The sequence below is a fragment of the Aquarana catesbeiana genome, linkage group LG13 (genome assembly GCF_042186555.1).
Source record: "Aquarana catesbeiana isolate 2022-GZ linkage group LG13, ASM4218655v1, whole genome shotgun sequence".
In the NCBI taxonomy this organism is placed as follows: domain Eukaryota; kingdom Metazoa; phylum Chordata; class Amphibia; order Anura; family Ranidae; genus Aquarana; species Aquarana catesbeiana.
In genome coordinates, this window is record NC_133336.1 from 190,200,155 (window position 1) to 190,217,750 (window position 17,596).

Consider the following 17,596-nt stretch of genomic DNA (forward strand, 5'->3'; position numbering starts at 1 on the left):
ACACGCTCAGTTTCGTTACTGTTACACTTCTAATTTATTCAAGGCGGTGTTAATGTTTTATACACACAAATACGTCATTGCTATGTCAGTCTAATAGGTACATCTCATTGGTTAAGATAGAAAAGAAGATGGATAATTTTCATAACGAGGTTTGGCTCTCTCTGGTCTTATCTCCAGTTCCGCATTCTTTTGATGTGTGGGAGGTAGGGGGTAATCGCCATCTTGAGAAAATATAGGAACAGAGCAAATCTGTATACTTATATAATGAGTAAGGAGAAAAATATGTATGCACATAAGAAAATAGACATTTTCAGATTACTATTATTATTATCTACATCACATTCCTTCACATATATAATGTATAAAGACACACATATATACATGTGTTTAATATTATATACACATACACGCCAATGTCACACAATCAAAACAATCACACTGGTCACCGTTTTATTGCCCAGGTCTTCTGCTTTCAGAAAATATATAATTATAAATATACATTCTTTATTAAATTGTTAATTATATAATCTATACAAGCGCTGTACAAACTTGCCACTATGTATAATCCTGTACAATTTGTGTGTGTGTGTATATATACATATATATATACACATACATGCATACACAGGGCTTTTTTTCTCAAACAATAGGTGCTGGAACTCAACCATGGCCCCATGGAACACACACACACACAAACTGAAAAGATTTCTTGTGGACAGGAAGGGGTTAATGAGTTTTTTTTCTCTCTGCCAGATTCAAATTCTGAGATCCCAACTGCCACTGTTGCTATGGCAACCTTGAGTCAGTCTCTCTCTCTCTCTCTCTCTCTGCTGTGATTGGCTACTCCCACTAGTGACATCATAGAGCAGGCACAGTTTATCTTTAGCAGTTGCAGGCTCTCAGTGTCAGTTAGTGCTTGCAGCTGGAAGAGTGAGTTTGTGTTTTTGTGACACTCTCATAATTCTTTTGAATTCTCGAGTTTTTTTCGGGAAATCTCAGCGGAAGTAACTGATTTCTACCTGGTGATAACCAGTAGTACTTTGCAATTTTTGCAACCTATCGTATTAGCATTTGTATTGGTAATTTACCAAAGCAAATAAAATGAGAGGCAACTATCAGAGCCCTCGTGAGTATGTGGGCGGGTGTTGTAGGGCGTTCTGCTCCTTCATCAACCCCTGCATTCTGTTACGTGCTTGCTTGAAAGCATGTTTCAAATCTTCCCAGTGTTCCGAGTTCTGTGAGCGGGACTGCCTCCCGGATTGGTGTCCCAGAGCCGCCGATCTGAAGGACCCCACTCAGGTCACAGGGCTTGACCATTTCAGCAACAAGGAACGGATACCTGGATATCTGAGGAAGAGGAAAAGGAGGAGCCGGGTGGCCAAATTTAAATCCAGCTTCTTTGCATTCCTGATGGGCTTAGTCCTCACGATCATCTATGCCTATCTGGTGATATTCTTCAAGAGTTACAACTTCAACTTCTGCGTCTTCTCCACCATCTCCATCGGCTTCTTCCTCAGCATCGGAATGGCCTTCTCCTACAAGATCCGGGCCACCGTCTTCTTGATGATGCCCCATCTCTTTTCTAGTGAGTTTCTTTAAGTCTTCAATAGGATTGGGGTTTCTCCATTCACCAGTGCCTTTTTTCCTCCTTTTTTTTATTTTTTTTTTTTTTATTTGACACTTGAAAACACTTTATTTTCATTAGGACAATGTGCACCCTGGTGCATTTACATGCATTTTGATGCATTCTGGATGAACATAATGCAGCAGGTTGCACTTCTGTTAGAAGCACTGGTGTGAACCAGGTAGGGTTGCCACCTCATCCCTTTAAAACTGAACACATATTAACCACTTCAGCCCCAGTAGGATTTACCCCCTTCCTGACCAGAGCACTTTCTGCGATTCGGCACTGTCGCTTTAACTGACAATTGCGCGGTCGTGCGACGTGGCTCCAAAACAAAATTGATGTCCTTTTTTTCCCACAAATAGAGCTTTCTTTTGGTGGTATTTGATCATCTCTGCGATTTTTTTTTTTTTTTTTTTTTTTTCGCTATAAACAAAAAAAAAAGCGACAATTTTGAAAAAAAAAAATCGCATTATTTTTCACATTTTGCTATAATAAATATCCCAAAAAAATATAAAAAAACATTTTTTTTCTTCAGTTTAGGCCGATACGTATTCTTCTACATATTTTTGGTAAAAAGAAAAATAGCAATAAGCGTTTATTGATTTGTTTGCGCAAAAGTTATAGCGTTTACAAAATAGGGGATAGTTTTATGGCATTTTTATTAATAATTTTTTTTTTTTTTTACTAGTAAAGGCGGCGATCAGCGTTTTTTTTTTTTTTTTTTTTTTTTTTTTTTATTGTGACTGTGACGTTATGGCGGACATTTTTGACACATTTTTGGGACCATTGTCATTTATACAGCAATCAGTGCTATAAAAATGCATTGATTCCTGTATAAATGACACTGGCAGTGAAGGGGTTAACCACTACGGGGTGGGGAGGGGTTAAATCAGTACTGGGAGTGATTACTAACTGTAGGGGGATGGGCTGTGTTTGTGACGTCACTGATCTCTGCTCCGATGACAGGGAGCAGAGATCAGTGACACTTGTCACTAGGCAGAACGGGGAGATGCTGTTTACATCAGCATCTCCCCGTTCGTCCTCTCCGTGAGGCGATCGCGTGTATTCCCGCGGCGATCGAGTCCGCGGGACCCGCGACCCGACTTACAGAGCTCGCGGCAGGTGCGCGCGCACACGGCGGCAAATTCAAAGTAACATATGGGTACGTTCCTTTGCGCAGCCGTGCCATTCTGCTGACGTATATCTACAGGAGCCAGTCGGGAAGCGGTTAATTGCGCAAGTTCTGTGGATGATTAAGGTGGTAATTAAACTCGGTGCCTTATCCGCATTAAATTAGCCTCAGAACCTGTGTAATTCATATGTGTTCGGGTTTAAAGGGATGAGGTGGCAACTCTAGAACCAGGGCCATTGCAATACATGGCAATATGAATACACAGCAAACATAGCACATGCGTTATGGATGCAGTTTCAGAAACGCACTGGAAAGTACCTGGTGTGGATCAATCCAAAGACAGTACTCTACCACAGTCAGGGCTTTTTCACACTACAGATTCTGCATTACAGATGCATTTTTTTTTTTGCATGCACATTTACACAGTTTTTGACACGTTTTCAATGCGTTCCTGTGCTTTTTTTCCCTTTTTTTTTTTTTTTTTCCTTTCATTATTGTGCATTCCAGGGAATTTAGGGCCAGTTGACACCAGAACGTGCGGGAAACCCTTTTTTTTTTTCCAGCACCACATTCAAAGTGCACTGCATTTGCGATCTGCAACTGGTGTCAATGATAAGTTAACCGCTTCAGCCCCAGAAGATTTTGCCCCCTTCCTGACCAGAGCACTTTTTACGATACGGCACTGCGTCTCTTTAACTGACAATTGCGCGGTCGTGCGACATTGCACCTAAACAAAATTCACGTCCTTTTTTTTTTTTTTTTTTTCCCCCCCACAAATAGAACTTTCTTTTGGTGGTATTTGATCACCTCTGTGGTTTTTATTTTTTGCGCTATAAACAAAAAATGAACGACAATTTTGAAAAAAAAAAACATTTTTTTGCTATAATAAATATCCCCCAAAATATATAAAACATTTTTTTTTTCCTCAGTTTAGGCCGATATGTATTCTTCTACATATTTTTGGTAAAAAAAAAAAAAAAATCACAATAAGTGTATATTGATTGGTTTGCGCAAAAGTTATAGCGTCTACAAAATAGCGGATAGTTTTATGGCATTTTTATTTATTTATTTTTTAAATTAGAAATGGCGGCGATCTGCTTTTTTTTAAAATCGGGACTGCGACATTATGGCGGACACATGGGACACTTTTGACACTATTTTGGGACCATGTTCATTTATACAGCGATCAGTGCTATAAAAATGCACTGATTACTGTGTAAAGGACACTGGCAGGGAAGGGGTTAACCACTAGGGGGCGATGAAGGGATTAAGTGTGTCCTAGGGAGTGATTCTAACTGTGGGGGGATGGGCTTCAACTCACATGACAGCGATCACTGCTCCCGATGACAGAGAGCAGTGATCTCTGTCATGACACAAGGCAGAACGGGGAAATGCCTTGTTTATATCTCCCCGTTCTGTAGCTCCCTGACACGATCGCGGGCACGGTCACGTGGCACGCGCCTGCTATCCCCGCCTCCTAAAAGGGATGTACAGGTACGCCCATTTGCCCGCTGCTGCCATTGTGCTGACGTATATCGGCGTGCAGAGGTCAGCAAGTGGTTAATGTCACCGCCAATGCAGGTTGCAAACGCAGACCCAGTAGCATGGTACCATGATTCCATGCAATCCAGTTCTTGTTCCAAAAAAATGTCTTGTTATATTAATAAAAAAATTCTCTCTTTTAGAAACCTCAAGGAACATCATCCTGATCATCATCATCGCCATGGTAATGAACGGACCAGCATCCAACATCATAGAGAACATCAAGAGAGGCTCAACTGCCGCCGGCTGTGGTGTGGAAACGGTCACAAGTCAGTTCATAGAGATCGCGAAAAGCATCAAGGAGCCACTAATAAGTAAGTAACACGGTAGCAGGGAATAGAATTGATGTGGCCCTTAGGGCCCCTTCATAACAGAGCATTAATTGATGTATGGCATTGGTGCGCTGCCTCTCAAATGAAAATACACCTCAGTGCATCTCAACAACAAATCTGCAATGCACCACCATCCATGCACCTCAATTGCAGCGTGCTGAACTGCAAAGACGGCTAGGCCTACATATTTTTGGGTGTTGAGTTGCATTGCAGCCGATTCTTTTTAAATAGGCTGGTTAATGGCATACACCTTAATGCACAAATAGATGGGCATTGTAGCACTTGATGGAACTCGTTCACATGATGGAACTCATTCCTAATGCAAATGTGTCATACAAGGTAGTACTGTGAATGGGCCCTTAGAACCTTTTTTCACAAGGCCGTTGTTATTTCCAAAAATATAACCATTTTAGACACGTAAGGCTTTAAATGAGATTTAAAAAAAATTCATTATATATATATATATATATATATATATATATATATATATATATATATATATATATATATATATATATATATTATATATAAATAAAACTAGGGCTGGTTTAAAAAAAAAAAAAAATGCTGATCACGTTTTTAATGTGCCACGTTAAAATATAACCCAACGTACAATGCTAATTTTTTATTGTTTTCAAAAAAATTTACAGAAATAAACAATAAGATGGATATAGAATATATATACCATATATACTCGAGTATAGGTCGATCTGAATATAAGCCGAGGCCCCTAATTTACTAAAAAAAACTGGGAAAACTTATTGACCCGAGTATAAGCCGACGGTGAGAAATGCAGCAGTTACTGTAAGTGGAAAAGAGGGTCAACAATGCCCATCTGCAGCTGCATTCCTCCCTGTGTCCTGTGCATGCCTACCTGTGTCTATTGCATACCTCCCTGTGTCCTGTGCATGCCTACCTGTGCAGATCTGCCTACCTCACTATGTCCTGTGTATACCTCCATGTGTCCTGTGCATATCTCCTGTGCCGATCTGCATCCTCTCTGTGTCCTGTGCATGCCTCCTGTGCCAATCTGCATTCTCCGTGTGCCGCTCTGCATCCACCGATCAGCGTGTCATAAAAACATTCGGCAGTCATTCCAGTGTTCAAAAGCCGCGCCTCCTCCTGGTCTGTGATAGGCAGAACTCTCAAATTTCCCAGCAGTCAGTGTTCAGCCTATCATGGACATCCTCTCATCCTCTCATCCTCATACCACGGACGATAGGCTGAATACTGACTGCTGGGAAATGGAGTGTTCTGCCTATCACAGACGAGGAGGAGGCGCGGTTTTTAAACACTGTAATGGCCGCCGAATGTTTTTGTGACATGCTGGCCGCCGTCTGTCTGCATGACACGCTGATCAGGTAGGCAGACGGTGGTGACTTTCAGCCTAAAAAAAAAAGGCTGAAAATCTCGGCTTATACTCGAGTATGTGTATATATATATATATATATATATATATATATATATATATATATATATATATATATATATATATATATATATATATATATATGTATATGTATGTGTGTGTGTGTGTGTGTGTGTATATATATATATATATATATATATATATATATATATGTGTGTAATACATAAGCGTTTGTATGGATAGAGATAGAATATATATAGGTGTGTGTGTAAATCTCTACCATTCTCATATATATATATATATATATATATATATATATATATATATATATATATATATATATATATATATATATATATATATATATATATATATATATATATATATATATATATATATATATATAATATAGGTGTGTGTATGGATAGATATAGAGCTATAGGTATATAGATATATAGATAAAAATACAGAAAAAAAAAGACAAGTGCAAGACAACATAAGTTTTAACCGAAGAGCTTATTTTGTTGCAAAATTGACTGAAAACTTCATTTTAAATGCATTGGGCATGTGTTTTCCTCCCTGATTTCCTACGGAAAAATTTGATATGCAACTCAAAAAATGCACTTAAAAGGACACGCAGAGCATTTTTGATGAGCTCCCACTGACTATATGTAATGGAAGGTGCGTTTTTAGTGCATTTTTCAAACAGGACTTTTCGAAATACAGCACATAGATGTGACTAGAGAACGCCGCTCTCCCAACCAGCCAGCATAATCTGTTACCCCCTAGGGCGTGGTTACTTGGCGGAGACATGTAGGTGGAATCCTTATACACAGGCTATGGTGGCTGGTTGGGAGGACGGTGTTTTTTTTTTCTATTAATGCGTACATTGCTCTGGATAGGAATGAAATGCCTGGCGTTCCAAGCTTAGTCTAAGGTCATATAGATGTGAACAGTTGGGTATGATGTAAGAGCCGCTGAATTGCACAGGAACGTGATCTGCATTTCTGTGTGATTCAGTGCCCTTCAATTTTCAGTCCATTCATTTGAAGTGGCTGAAATCGCACTGGATCACACAAACGGTAGCGCATTCACTACTTTTCAATAACGCACAGCACCAAACCGCATAGTACCATGCGATATGGTGTAGACAACGCATTACGTTTGTGATCTGCCTTTAGGTGTCATTAGGAATATTTTGATACCCGCAGCAGATCACATAGGCAGTGCAATTTGAACCCGGTGTGGGAAACTTGCACAGAATGTGCCTTTCCCGCACCCCATTCTTGTGTGAACTGGTGGTAAAGGGGACTATTTTTCATGCGGCTTTACCATACTGGGAAGGTGCATTTTAGCACGGCAAAAGCACACTAGTGTGAACAGGATCTTGGGGTAACCAGAAATTGTTTCAGTACAATATCTATATACATCTCGTTCACGTAGGAAGGAGAAGCAGAGGAGCTAGGCCAGCACAGATAGTATTCATTCAAAAGGGGGAGCATACTATGATGTGCAAATGTATTTAATAACCAAGCAATTCTATTGATGGATAGATAAATACCCATTTTTATTTGAAAATTAAAAGGTACACGGCTAATATAAGATCTTATCTCAGTGTTGAAGCTTTGTGAATTGGACTCATACAATGGAGCATTTTAAACCTATAATGTATTTTTTCTTCTCTCCTGCAGATGCTTTGAAATACCTGAAAGAAATAGCGGGCAAAGTAAAAAATGTTGCTGGAAAAGCCAAGAATTATTTTCAAAGAGCCAGGGAATCGGATGAAAGTGATTGGTAAGTAACATTTCAGCTTTGAGTTGGTGGGTAGATGGGGCTCCTCAAGTAGAGGAAAAAAACCCGACAGACATTGCTAGATTTGTTATCTGTAAGAATTACACCCAGTGGGGGGGGGATACTAATGAAGGATTTAATGTTACATTCACATAACATTCGCTGTCGTTAAAAACGCATGCAGTGAATGTCACATTCAATGCTTTATAAATATAGCAGCAAGAATTACAGTTTTTACCCCTTTCCTTAAAGAGGAGTTCTGCCTGGGAAAAAAAATGTAAAGTCAACAGCTACAAATACTGCTGACTTTTAATAGAAGGACACTTACCTGTCCAGGGAGCCCACGATGTTGGCACTCGAAGCCGACCCGTCCCTCAGCTGCGTGTGCAGATGTCGACATTGTTACTAAGGGAAATAGGAAGTAAAGCCGTAAGCCTGTTTCCTACTGCGCATACACGAGTCGCGCCGGGAATTCTGAATGGTCCCTGCTGTCTTCTGGGACTGGTGTGTCTCCCTGAAGACAGCTGGGGGGGGGGGTGGGGGGGGTTCCTGGACATTCAGACTTTGCCCGGAAGTGGGGAGCAGATACCTGGATTTAACAGGTATCTGCTCCCCCCTGAAAGGTGCCAAATGTGGCACCGAAGGGGGGAGGAATCCGATCAGTGGAAGTTCCAAGTTCCATTTCTGGGGTGGAAATCCGCTTTAAATTGTTAGTTCACTTCAATTACAAGACCAGAGGTGGACGGGGATGGGAGGGGGGTCTTTTTTTTTTTTTTTTCTTTAACTGTCCATTCCTGTACATGACATCCAGGTCTGACTCTGACTTCTTTCTTGTAGGCAAGACGCTCAATCACATATGGGCCTTCATTCACAGCATCGGGGACATCTGCAACGAAGAGCTTCTGAACCCACACAGGAAGTGCACCAAGGCATTCGCAGATGCCAAGGAAAAACTGCTTGGACATAGGAGCCGGCGTTCTTTGCAACATCGTAGATGGATTCACATGGCTATGCGAAGTGGCCAAAGGTATGTTTTTTCTATTGTTAAAAAATTCAGGACTCGGCTGTCAGTGTGGTGAAGTTCCTTTTCATGACCACCATTTTGCTTCTGATTGAAAAGTGAATGTAGCAATGGATGAAAGGGGATATGTAATCCTTCATGAACTGGCACATTTCATGGCTCATAAGATCTTCCAAGAAATGTCACTTTAAATTTTTCTCTTGGAGAAAGAAGGCTAATTCATCCGACCCATCAAACTTTCGTTGGTTGGTTAGTTGGTTGGTTGGTAATGGGGAAAACACACCATATCCCCTGATTACTGAAGTCTTGGAGAAACAAGGCTAATTTATCTGACCCATCAACTTGCCTTGGTTGGTTAGTATGGTGAAAAGTCTTGGAGAAACAAGGCTAATTTATCTGACCCATCAAACTTGCCTTGGTTGGTTAGTATGGTGAAAACACACCAGATCTCCTGATAACTGAAGTCCTAGGTGTTCATAAAGAGTTACATTGACCTTATTACGACTTGACTCTAATCTTTATGCTTTCTGTTTTTCTTTTACAGCTGGCACCGTCGTCTGTGTCATACCGTCCTACGTAGGAGAATATATGCAGAAGAACGTTAAAGCTCGTAAGTATAACAAAATTGCTCAAAATTAAAGGCTAACTCCATCTTTTGGACCATGGTTACACCCATATTTAGAATGTAACATACAAATGGGACCCCTCCACACCCAAACCATCCACCCCTGTAAAGGAGTGAGGTGGTTTCTTCTCCCTGGTTTGTAAAAAGGTGGACTTAGCCTTTAACATTTTGGTAAAAACATAAAAAAAATCTGCAATAAATCTCTAACCTCTTTTCTCTTCTTGCAGCTTGTCCTGGCTGTGCTACAAGATCTGAAGAATAAATTTGATTTTAATATGACCGTTAACTACGATTTTGGTGGAACAGTCAACGCTAGCAAGAGTGTATTCACCATTGCTAGTGACATCACGGAGGAAATAAAACAGGATCTCGATCCATACCGGGAAATCTTTCACATATTCTCCTACTCCATCTTCGTTATCGCCATCTTCACCTTCTATCAGTAAGTACTTTTAGCTCCTCAACAGGTTTTGGCCCCATGTACACCTCAGCGCTTTGAAGCTAGCAGCTCCAAAATGTTGGAGGAGAAAAAATTCAATATTATCTATGGAGATGCTTCACATCTCCACTACAAGTCGCCTGAAACTTAAAAAAGTTCTGGGGCTTTTTTTGTAGCTCAATCGGGTAGATTGGTTGCGGTTTTTGAAGCATTTTTTTTTTTTTTTTTGTTCCATAGAAATGCATGGAAAACTCTTGATTCGCACATTTTTAAGTGTCTTAGCACATTTTGATAGTGGGCTTGGGGTTTTTTTTTTGTTAAAATGTAATTACATTAAAAATAAATAGTAATAATTCATTAATAAAGGTGCATGTAAACGCTTGATTGGAACGTTTATTGCCGCGTGCACACGAGCGGACTTTTCCGGCAGACTTGGTCCGGCGGACCGGACTCCGGCGGACAATTCGATTGTGTGTGGGCTCCAGCGGACTTTTTTCCCCAAAAAGTCAGGACGGACCTAGAAATAAAACATGTTTCAAATCTTTTCCAACAGACTCGAGTCCGGTCAAAAAAATCCGCTCGTCTGTATGCTAGTCCGACGGACTAAAACCGACGCTAGGGCAGCTATTGGCTACTGGCTATCAACTTCCTTATTTTAGTCCGGTCTTACGTCATCACGTACGAATCTGTCGGACTTTGGTGTGATCGTGTGTAGGCAAGTCCGTTCGTTAGGAAAGTCCGTTGGAAGTCCGCCGAAAATCCATCGGATAGACCGTCGGACCAGTCCGGTCAAAAGTCCGCTCGTGTGTGTACGCGGCATTAGGCATTTTTGTCGCATGTTTTTGAGTGTTTTTTCTGCTCAATTACAATTATTAAATAAAAATAAATTAATAATTTATAACAAATCAAATGCATAGATATGAATGAAAATGCTTTGACTGGCTCGAACGCCCAAACACCTGAAAAAAACGCTCAAAGCGTGATGCTACAGTGTGAATACAGCCTTATCGGCTGTATGGCCGGACTTATCGACCAAAACTTGTCCGACGGAACGAATCCTTTGGACAATTCGATCGTGTGTGGGCTTCATCGGACCAGCAGCGGACCTTTTCTGTCAAAAATGTGACGGACTTTAGATTTATAACATGTTTCAAATCTTTCCGACCGATTCGAGTCCGGTCAAAAAATCTGTTCGTCTGTATGCTAGTCCGACGGACGAAAACCGACGCTAGGGCAGCTATTGGCTACTGGCTATGAACTTCCTTATTTCTAGTCCGGGTCGTACGTCATCACTGTCGAATCCGTCGGACTTTAGTGTGATTGTGTGTAGACAAGTCCGATTCGACGAAAGTCTGTCGAACGTCCGTCGGAAAGTCCGACGTGATTCAGTCCATCAAAAGGTCCGGTCGTGTGTACACGGCATTAGAGCTAGAGATAGACCTTGTCCTGTGTATACCATTTGTAACCCTTGCCTTTCTTTTTTTTTTTTTTTCAGGGCTTATCGGTACCTTCAAAAATTATTTAACTGATGACAACTTTGACAACATCTATATCACACGAGAATTTATTCGTTTAGATGCTATGAGGATCAAGCAAGGTTCGACAAACCTTCTGCCGCTCTCCAAGAAGGAATCTTACGGACTGGTCCGACCAAGTAAGCATGCATAGTCCTTAATTTAGTTTTTTTTTGTTTATTTAAAGCGGAGTTCCACCCAAAAAGTGGAACTTCCGCTCATCTGATTTCCCCCCCCCTCCGGTGCCCACAACTGGCACCTTTCAGGGGGGAGGGGGGTGCAGATACCTGTATAATACAGGTATCTGCACCCACTTCTGGGAATAGACTCCCGCGGGAGTCACGCCCCCCTCCCGGACCACCCCGCTGTCTCCTGGGAAACACCACAGGTCCCAGGAGATAGCGGGGGACCACTTAGGATGCGCAGCGTGACTCGCACATGCGCAGTAGGGAACTGGGAAGTGAAGCCGCAACGCTTCACTTCCTTATTCCCTCACTGAGAATGGCGGCGGCAGCAGCCGAGAGCCGAGCGGTTGCTTGGCTTCGGCTGCCGACATCGCTGGACTCCAGGACATGTAAGTGTCCGTTTATTAAAAGTCAGCAGTATTTGTAGCTGCTGGCTTTTAATAATTTTTTTTTTTCAGGTGGGACTCCCTCTTTAAGACTGAGCATACATTTTACCCATCTCTAAATTAGGTTAGGTCTTCAGATTCAGGGTTGGATCCCCTGCCACGTTATTTTTGCTTTCTTTTTCACTATGGAGTCCTTACCCTCTCTAATTGTCCTACTGACCAGGGTCGGTAACAAGGGGTGGGCAGGAGGGGGCGACTGCCCTGGGTGGTGTCTTAATCTGAGGGGAGGAGGGGGCGCACTGGGAGCTACGGTAGCTGTTCCTGCCTCACTGACAGGAGTGACTGTGTATTCACCGCATATCTACTGATTACCGGACTCCTCCGCTCATCCAACTCTGCCTTATCTCTGCTAATAATCACTCTCCTCCAGCAAGCCACACTCCCGCCCTCAACTTGCTATCCTTCCCGGGTCACTTCACCTTCTTTCCTGTTACTCTTACTATGGTCCGGCTCATCTCGGCTCCACCCTGTCTACACCCCCTCTCTACCTTTTCTGCAGTGATCACACAGTAATAGGGCCGTACACACGGTCGGACTTTGTTCGGACATTCCAACAACAAAATCCTAGGATTTTTTCCGACGAATGTTGGCTCAAACTTGTTTTGTCTACACACGGTCACACAAAGTTGTCGGAAAATCCGATCGTTCTAAACGCGGTGGACGTAAAACACGTACGTCGGGACTATAAACGGGGCAGTGGCCAATAGCTTTCATCTCTTTATTTATTCTGAGCATGCGTGGCACTTTGTCCGTCAGATTTTGTGTACACACGATCGGAATTTTCCGACAACGGATTTTGTTGTCGGAAAATTTTATCTCCTGCTCTCCAACTTTGTGTGTCGGAAAATCCGATGGAAAAATGTCTGATGGAGCCCCACACACGGTCGGAATTTCCAACAACACGCTCCAATCGGACATTTTCCATCGGAAAATCCGACCGTGTGTACGGGGCATAAGTCAGCACCAATCCTCCTCACTCCTCTGCTTGTTCATTTTTTCCCCTTCTCCTTCTCTTATCTGCTGTCCCCTCCATAGATCTTCACTACACATATCATGCAGCCTCCTGTTTCAGCTCAGCATTCCACACACAAATCTTACCTTTCCATCCCAGTTTGCTTTTAGCTCTCGTAATTGTCCTGTCCCCACCATGCAGCCTAGCACAGTCCTCTACACTCCATCACTTTGCTCTTCATTAGCACATACCTTTACCACTCCAACCTCCTCACTGATTCTCTCTTTTCTTATCTCTTAGCCCCCATTCAAATTGGAGCAATTTTGTCATGCGACAAGTCAAACCAATGTGACGCTGACTTTGTGGCACCGCATCAATTTGAAAAAGTAGTACATACACTACTTTTGCGATTTAGGAGCCACACCAGATGTCTTCAAAGTCACAACCCAAAGTTTGCACTGAGATGCGGCTTTGAAATCATGCGATTTCAGGTGAAGTCGCACAATTTTAAAGCCACGGTCAATGTGAACAGGGGACTAATAGCAGGTTCACACTGGTGTGCTATGGTTTGGCCACAGCGCGATTGTATATTGCAGTTTACCCACAGTTTTAGGTGCGCTCCCATTCAATTCTATTAGACTGTTTTCATGAAAGCAAATCACAGTCTTGCATGCTGCATCTTTGATGCGCAATCAGAAAAACACACAGGCTAATAGAATTCATCAGGAGCACACCTAAAACTGCAGGTAAATCGCACATACAATCGCATTGTGGTCAAACCACAGCGCACTAGTGTGAAGCCGCTATTAGGCTGGGTTCACACGCTTGCATGCCAGGATCATGCACAAAATTGCGGTTTTGTTGACAAACACAGAAGCGCACTGTCCTTTGGTAGATGCACAGCAGTGCCATTGATAGTTAAAGGCACCCCCACATATCTGCTAAAGCACACATTTTCACACACACCAACCACATGGTGCCACCAAACCACATGGTGCTGCAGCACCATGGTGCAGGACATTTTTCGAAAAAGGGTCATGGACTTCTTTTCCACATTTCCAAATTTAAACCACTACCCCATATGTGTGCACCCATTATTCTCAGGTTGCTGCAGTGCAACACTGCAAGTACTATTCTAGTGCATGTCACAAACATTACAGACCTTACACCACTATTAGGGTCATTTCATACAGACGGTACACCCGACGGACTCCGCTTTTGCTCAGCGGGGGGATCGTTCCACTGAGCCCCGCTGAGCAGGTGAATGACAGGTCCGTCTCCGCTCACTGTGCTGAGATGGACCTGTCAGAGACCCCCTCTCCTCTATGGGGAGATCGGATGAAAATGGACGGCCTGGCTGTTTTCATCCAATCGCCAGATGGATGGAAAATAGGGTTTCCATCCGTCTGGATTTCACAGACAGGATCGGATAGCGGTGGGTGTCAGTGGACATGTCACCGCTGACATCTGCCGCACCCGAGGAGTGAATGGAGGTTCGCCTGAAAAACTGACAGACAGACCTAATCGGAAAGCCTGTGTGAAAGGGGGCCCAAGTCTGAACCCGCGGGGTGGGGGGCGCACTTTGCTATCTTTGCCCTGGGCGCTGGATGACCTTATCCCAGCACTGCTACTGACCATTGTCACCTGGGTTGAAAGTAAGAGAAGATCTAAAATTCTGAGAAGATCCAAAACTCTAAGTTGTCGTGAGAACAGTAATAATAGGGGGGAAATTTTCTAATGGGGGCACTCAGGTAACACCGGATGTGCCACTTTGGAGAGATTTGCTCTCACTTCCTGTTGTGTCTAGAAGACAAGAAATCTCTCTCAAATAGGACAAAGATGGCAAAAAATAATCTAACGGAGAATAAAACCCCTTCCCTACTTAATTCGAAATGGAAAAAAATTAGATGTAGATATAAGATGATCATGATGTTATGTCACTCATCATTTTTATTTTTCTATTTTACTTTGCAGTGGCCTGGACATTGACCAGAAAGGAGGTAAAAGGCTATACATTTAATATCTATGGCATATTCCTGAAACTCCTATTAGTCTCTCTTTGTATAGCTGTCGACTACTATGTGTACTGGACCATGGCAGCGGCTTCTTCTGTCCTGAATGGGGACATCACTGTGAATGGTAAGTATCCCCAACATCTCCTGTAAAAGAAGATATGTTCATCCTGAACTGGACACATAATAATAGTATAAATGCCAATATGACAATAACGACTATTATTTCTTCTTTCTTCACCAGCACCCTATTCTATTAGCGTCAATGTTACAGGAAGCGGCTTTACCAGTGACATCCTTGCCCAGCTGGCGGATGCGCTGTATACCATCGGGCAAAAAAAACTACACAGTGATGTCCAAGAAATGTATCCCCGTACCTTCGGAGCCGAACTACTACGTGTATCTGATCATTGGTAAGTTACTGTTTTCCTACAAGGTCCTAGAGAAATGTATTCTTAAGGAGACACCTTTAATTGCTGCACTGGGGTTATATAATCTAAAGCAGCTTTTCTACCCCTGAGGAACCCTTGAAATTGTCTATTAGGTCTTAGGGGACCCCTACTAAAACCAATTTACTGTGAGTCAATGGGAAAAATTCCCTTTACATCAGTGGCCAGTAGGAAGAATGCCTTTACAGTAGTGGTCTAAATGCCCCCAGCTAAAAAGAGCACCAGTGTCTTGATTGCCATGTGATGTTGGCCCTGAACTATGCAGGAACCATGAAAGGGGGTGGGGGGGTGGGGCAAATAGCCACAGATGAAGGAACCCCTAGCAACCACTGGAGGAATCCTGGTTGAAAATGGCTGGTCTGGGGGGATACATTGTTTTTCCTCTAATATCAACCCATCACCAGAGTGGTCTTCAGAAAACATAACCATCTTCTTTTCTCTTTTCTCTATTTACAGGTGGTTTGTTCATTTTCGCCTTCATGACGTCTATCTTTGGAGTCTACATCCAGAGGCTAAAACGGACTATTTTAGCGTGGTACTTTCCACAACGGGAGCAGGTAAGTTTACCAATCTGTTGTCAATTGCCAGTTTATTCTGCAGGCCATCGCCATGTTCTGTCTATGCAGTGCCCAAGGCAAAATAGGACTACAAAGCAGTCCTGCTATTTAATGTGTATCTAGGAATGTTTTTTTTTTTTTTTTTTTTTTTTTTAATGTGAACCTTTTGCAACTTTTCCTACCTGGAGATCCTGCCAGTAACAACGCTTTTAGCTGCAAGTTGCTATCAATTAGCGGCAGTGTTGTCAGCCTGCCATGCAAGCTCTTCCAGTTGGCTGTTGGGTTTCCTATCTGATAGAACCCATATGCAGCCAAGTGGCCCATTGGCAGGCTGACAACACTTCTGCTAATTGTGAGGCAGCAGCTTTGCGTTGTCATCCTGCTTCAGGAAGTGATGTTACCTGTAAGGTCTCCAAGTGAAAAAATTTGCAACAGCTTCAGGCTTTATATTTAGTCTTGTCTAGAGTTCACTTTTATTAACTAAGATTTTTTATTCTTTTAGGAACGGATAATCTTTCTGTTTCAACAACCTGCTCACCAAAAGGGTGAATCTGGAAACATCCTTACAGAGGAGCGTACGGATGAACATAGCAGACGAGGGCCACTCAAACATCCTGATGATCCTTGCAGCACAGTAAGTCTAATTTCTTGTACCGCTATGGAACTTTAATATATTGCCGTGCCAGTTAGTGAATGTGACCAACATGTTCTTCTGTCTATAGGATTCCCGGATTTAGCCTCCTGACGAAGCTTTTCGGAACGACGGAACGGTACTGCATGGCGTGTGCCAAAATGACCACGCCGGCCATCAGTGAGGATTTTGTGGAATGCATGACCAATGGCTGCAAAGGTCTGTACTGCAAGGACTGCTTTGAGCTCCTAAACAAACATCTGCGTCATCTGTATGGGTCCCATTAGCCTACAAAGTGGACATCGAGGAGGAACTGTAAGTTTTGTCAAAAGTGGACATCGAGGAGGAACTGGTAAGTTTTGTCATTCTAATTTCTTCGCACATCTGATATTATTAAAGCATGAATGGAAGTCTTTGTTGTTTTTTTGTTTTTTTTTTAATACTTACATTTTCTCTGTATTTTTTGCTCCTCAGTCATGAGGAGCAGCTTGAACTTTGGATCGAGGCGATGAAGGTCTTGAAGGGTAAGAGGGACGAGAAGAGGAAGATGAAGAGAGCCCTGAAGAAGCACCTGAAGCACATCGTTGGAAGACAGGGAATGGAGACAGAAATTGTACAGAAATACATTGAGGCCAGGGCAGCAGGACAGTGATGTGGAAACCTCAGACTTTAGTGAACATAACTCTAGCTTGGAGGTCCGAGTATGTATATCTATATATCTATCTATCTATCTATTGGGGGAGGGGGTGGAGATCAATGTGCCACTGCTCTTCTAACAACAGCTGGAGGAACCCTGGTGTAAGAAAGTATCTTATAGAGCAGCTTTGAAAAAAATTTTTTGTCACATCATTTATAGTACCCTTTTTTCAACTTTTTACCCCAGAGGAACCCTTGAAATAATTTTGATGAGGCGGGTGAAAGATTAAACTGCTCAGGGTCTTCTAACAACCTCTGGAACTAGTTGTTTCACTT

The 17,596-nt window shown here is 42.4% G+C and overlaps 1 protein-coding gene across 1 annotated transcript; it reads left to right on the plus strand.

Moving 5' to 3' along the window:
* Positions 1 to 993: 993 nt before the first annotated feature.
* On the plus strand, positions 994 to 16,943 carry DCST2 (DC-STAMP domain containing 2). The gene is given in 16 exon segments (XM_073609023.1): positions 994 to 1,585; positions 4,445 to 4,615; positions 7,694 to 7,789; positions 8,631 to 8,820; positions 9,359 to 9,416; positions 9,667 to 9,881; positions 10,116 to 10,153; positions 11,374 to 11,532; positions 14,950 to 14,975; positions 15,232 to 15,400; positions 15,893 to 15,993; positions 16,496 to 16,513; positions 16,515 to 16,627; positions 16,716 to 16,875; positions 16,877 to 16,900; positions 16,902 to 16,943. Coding segments are annotated over 16 exon segments (2,064 nt in total). The 5' UTR covers positions 994 to 1,101.
* Positions 16,944 to 17,596: the final 653 nt, after the last annotated feature.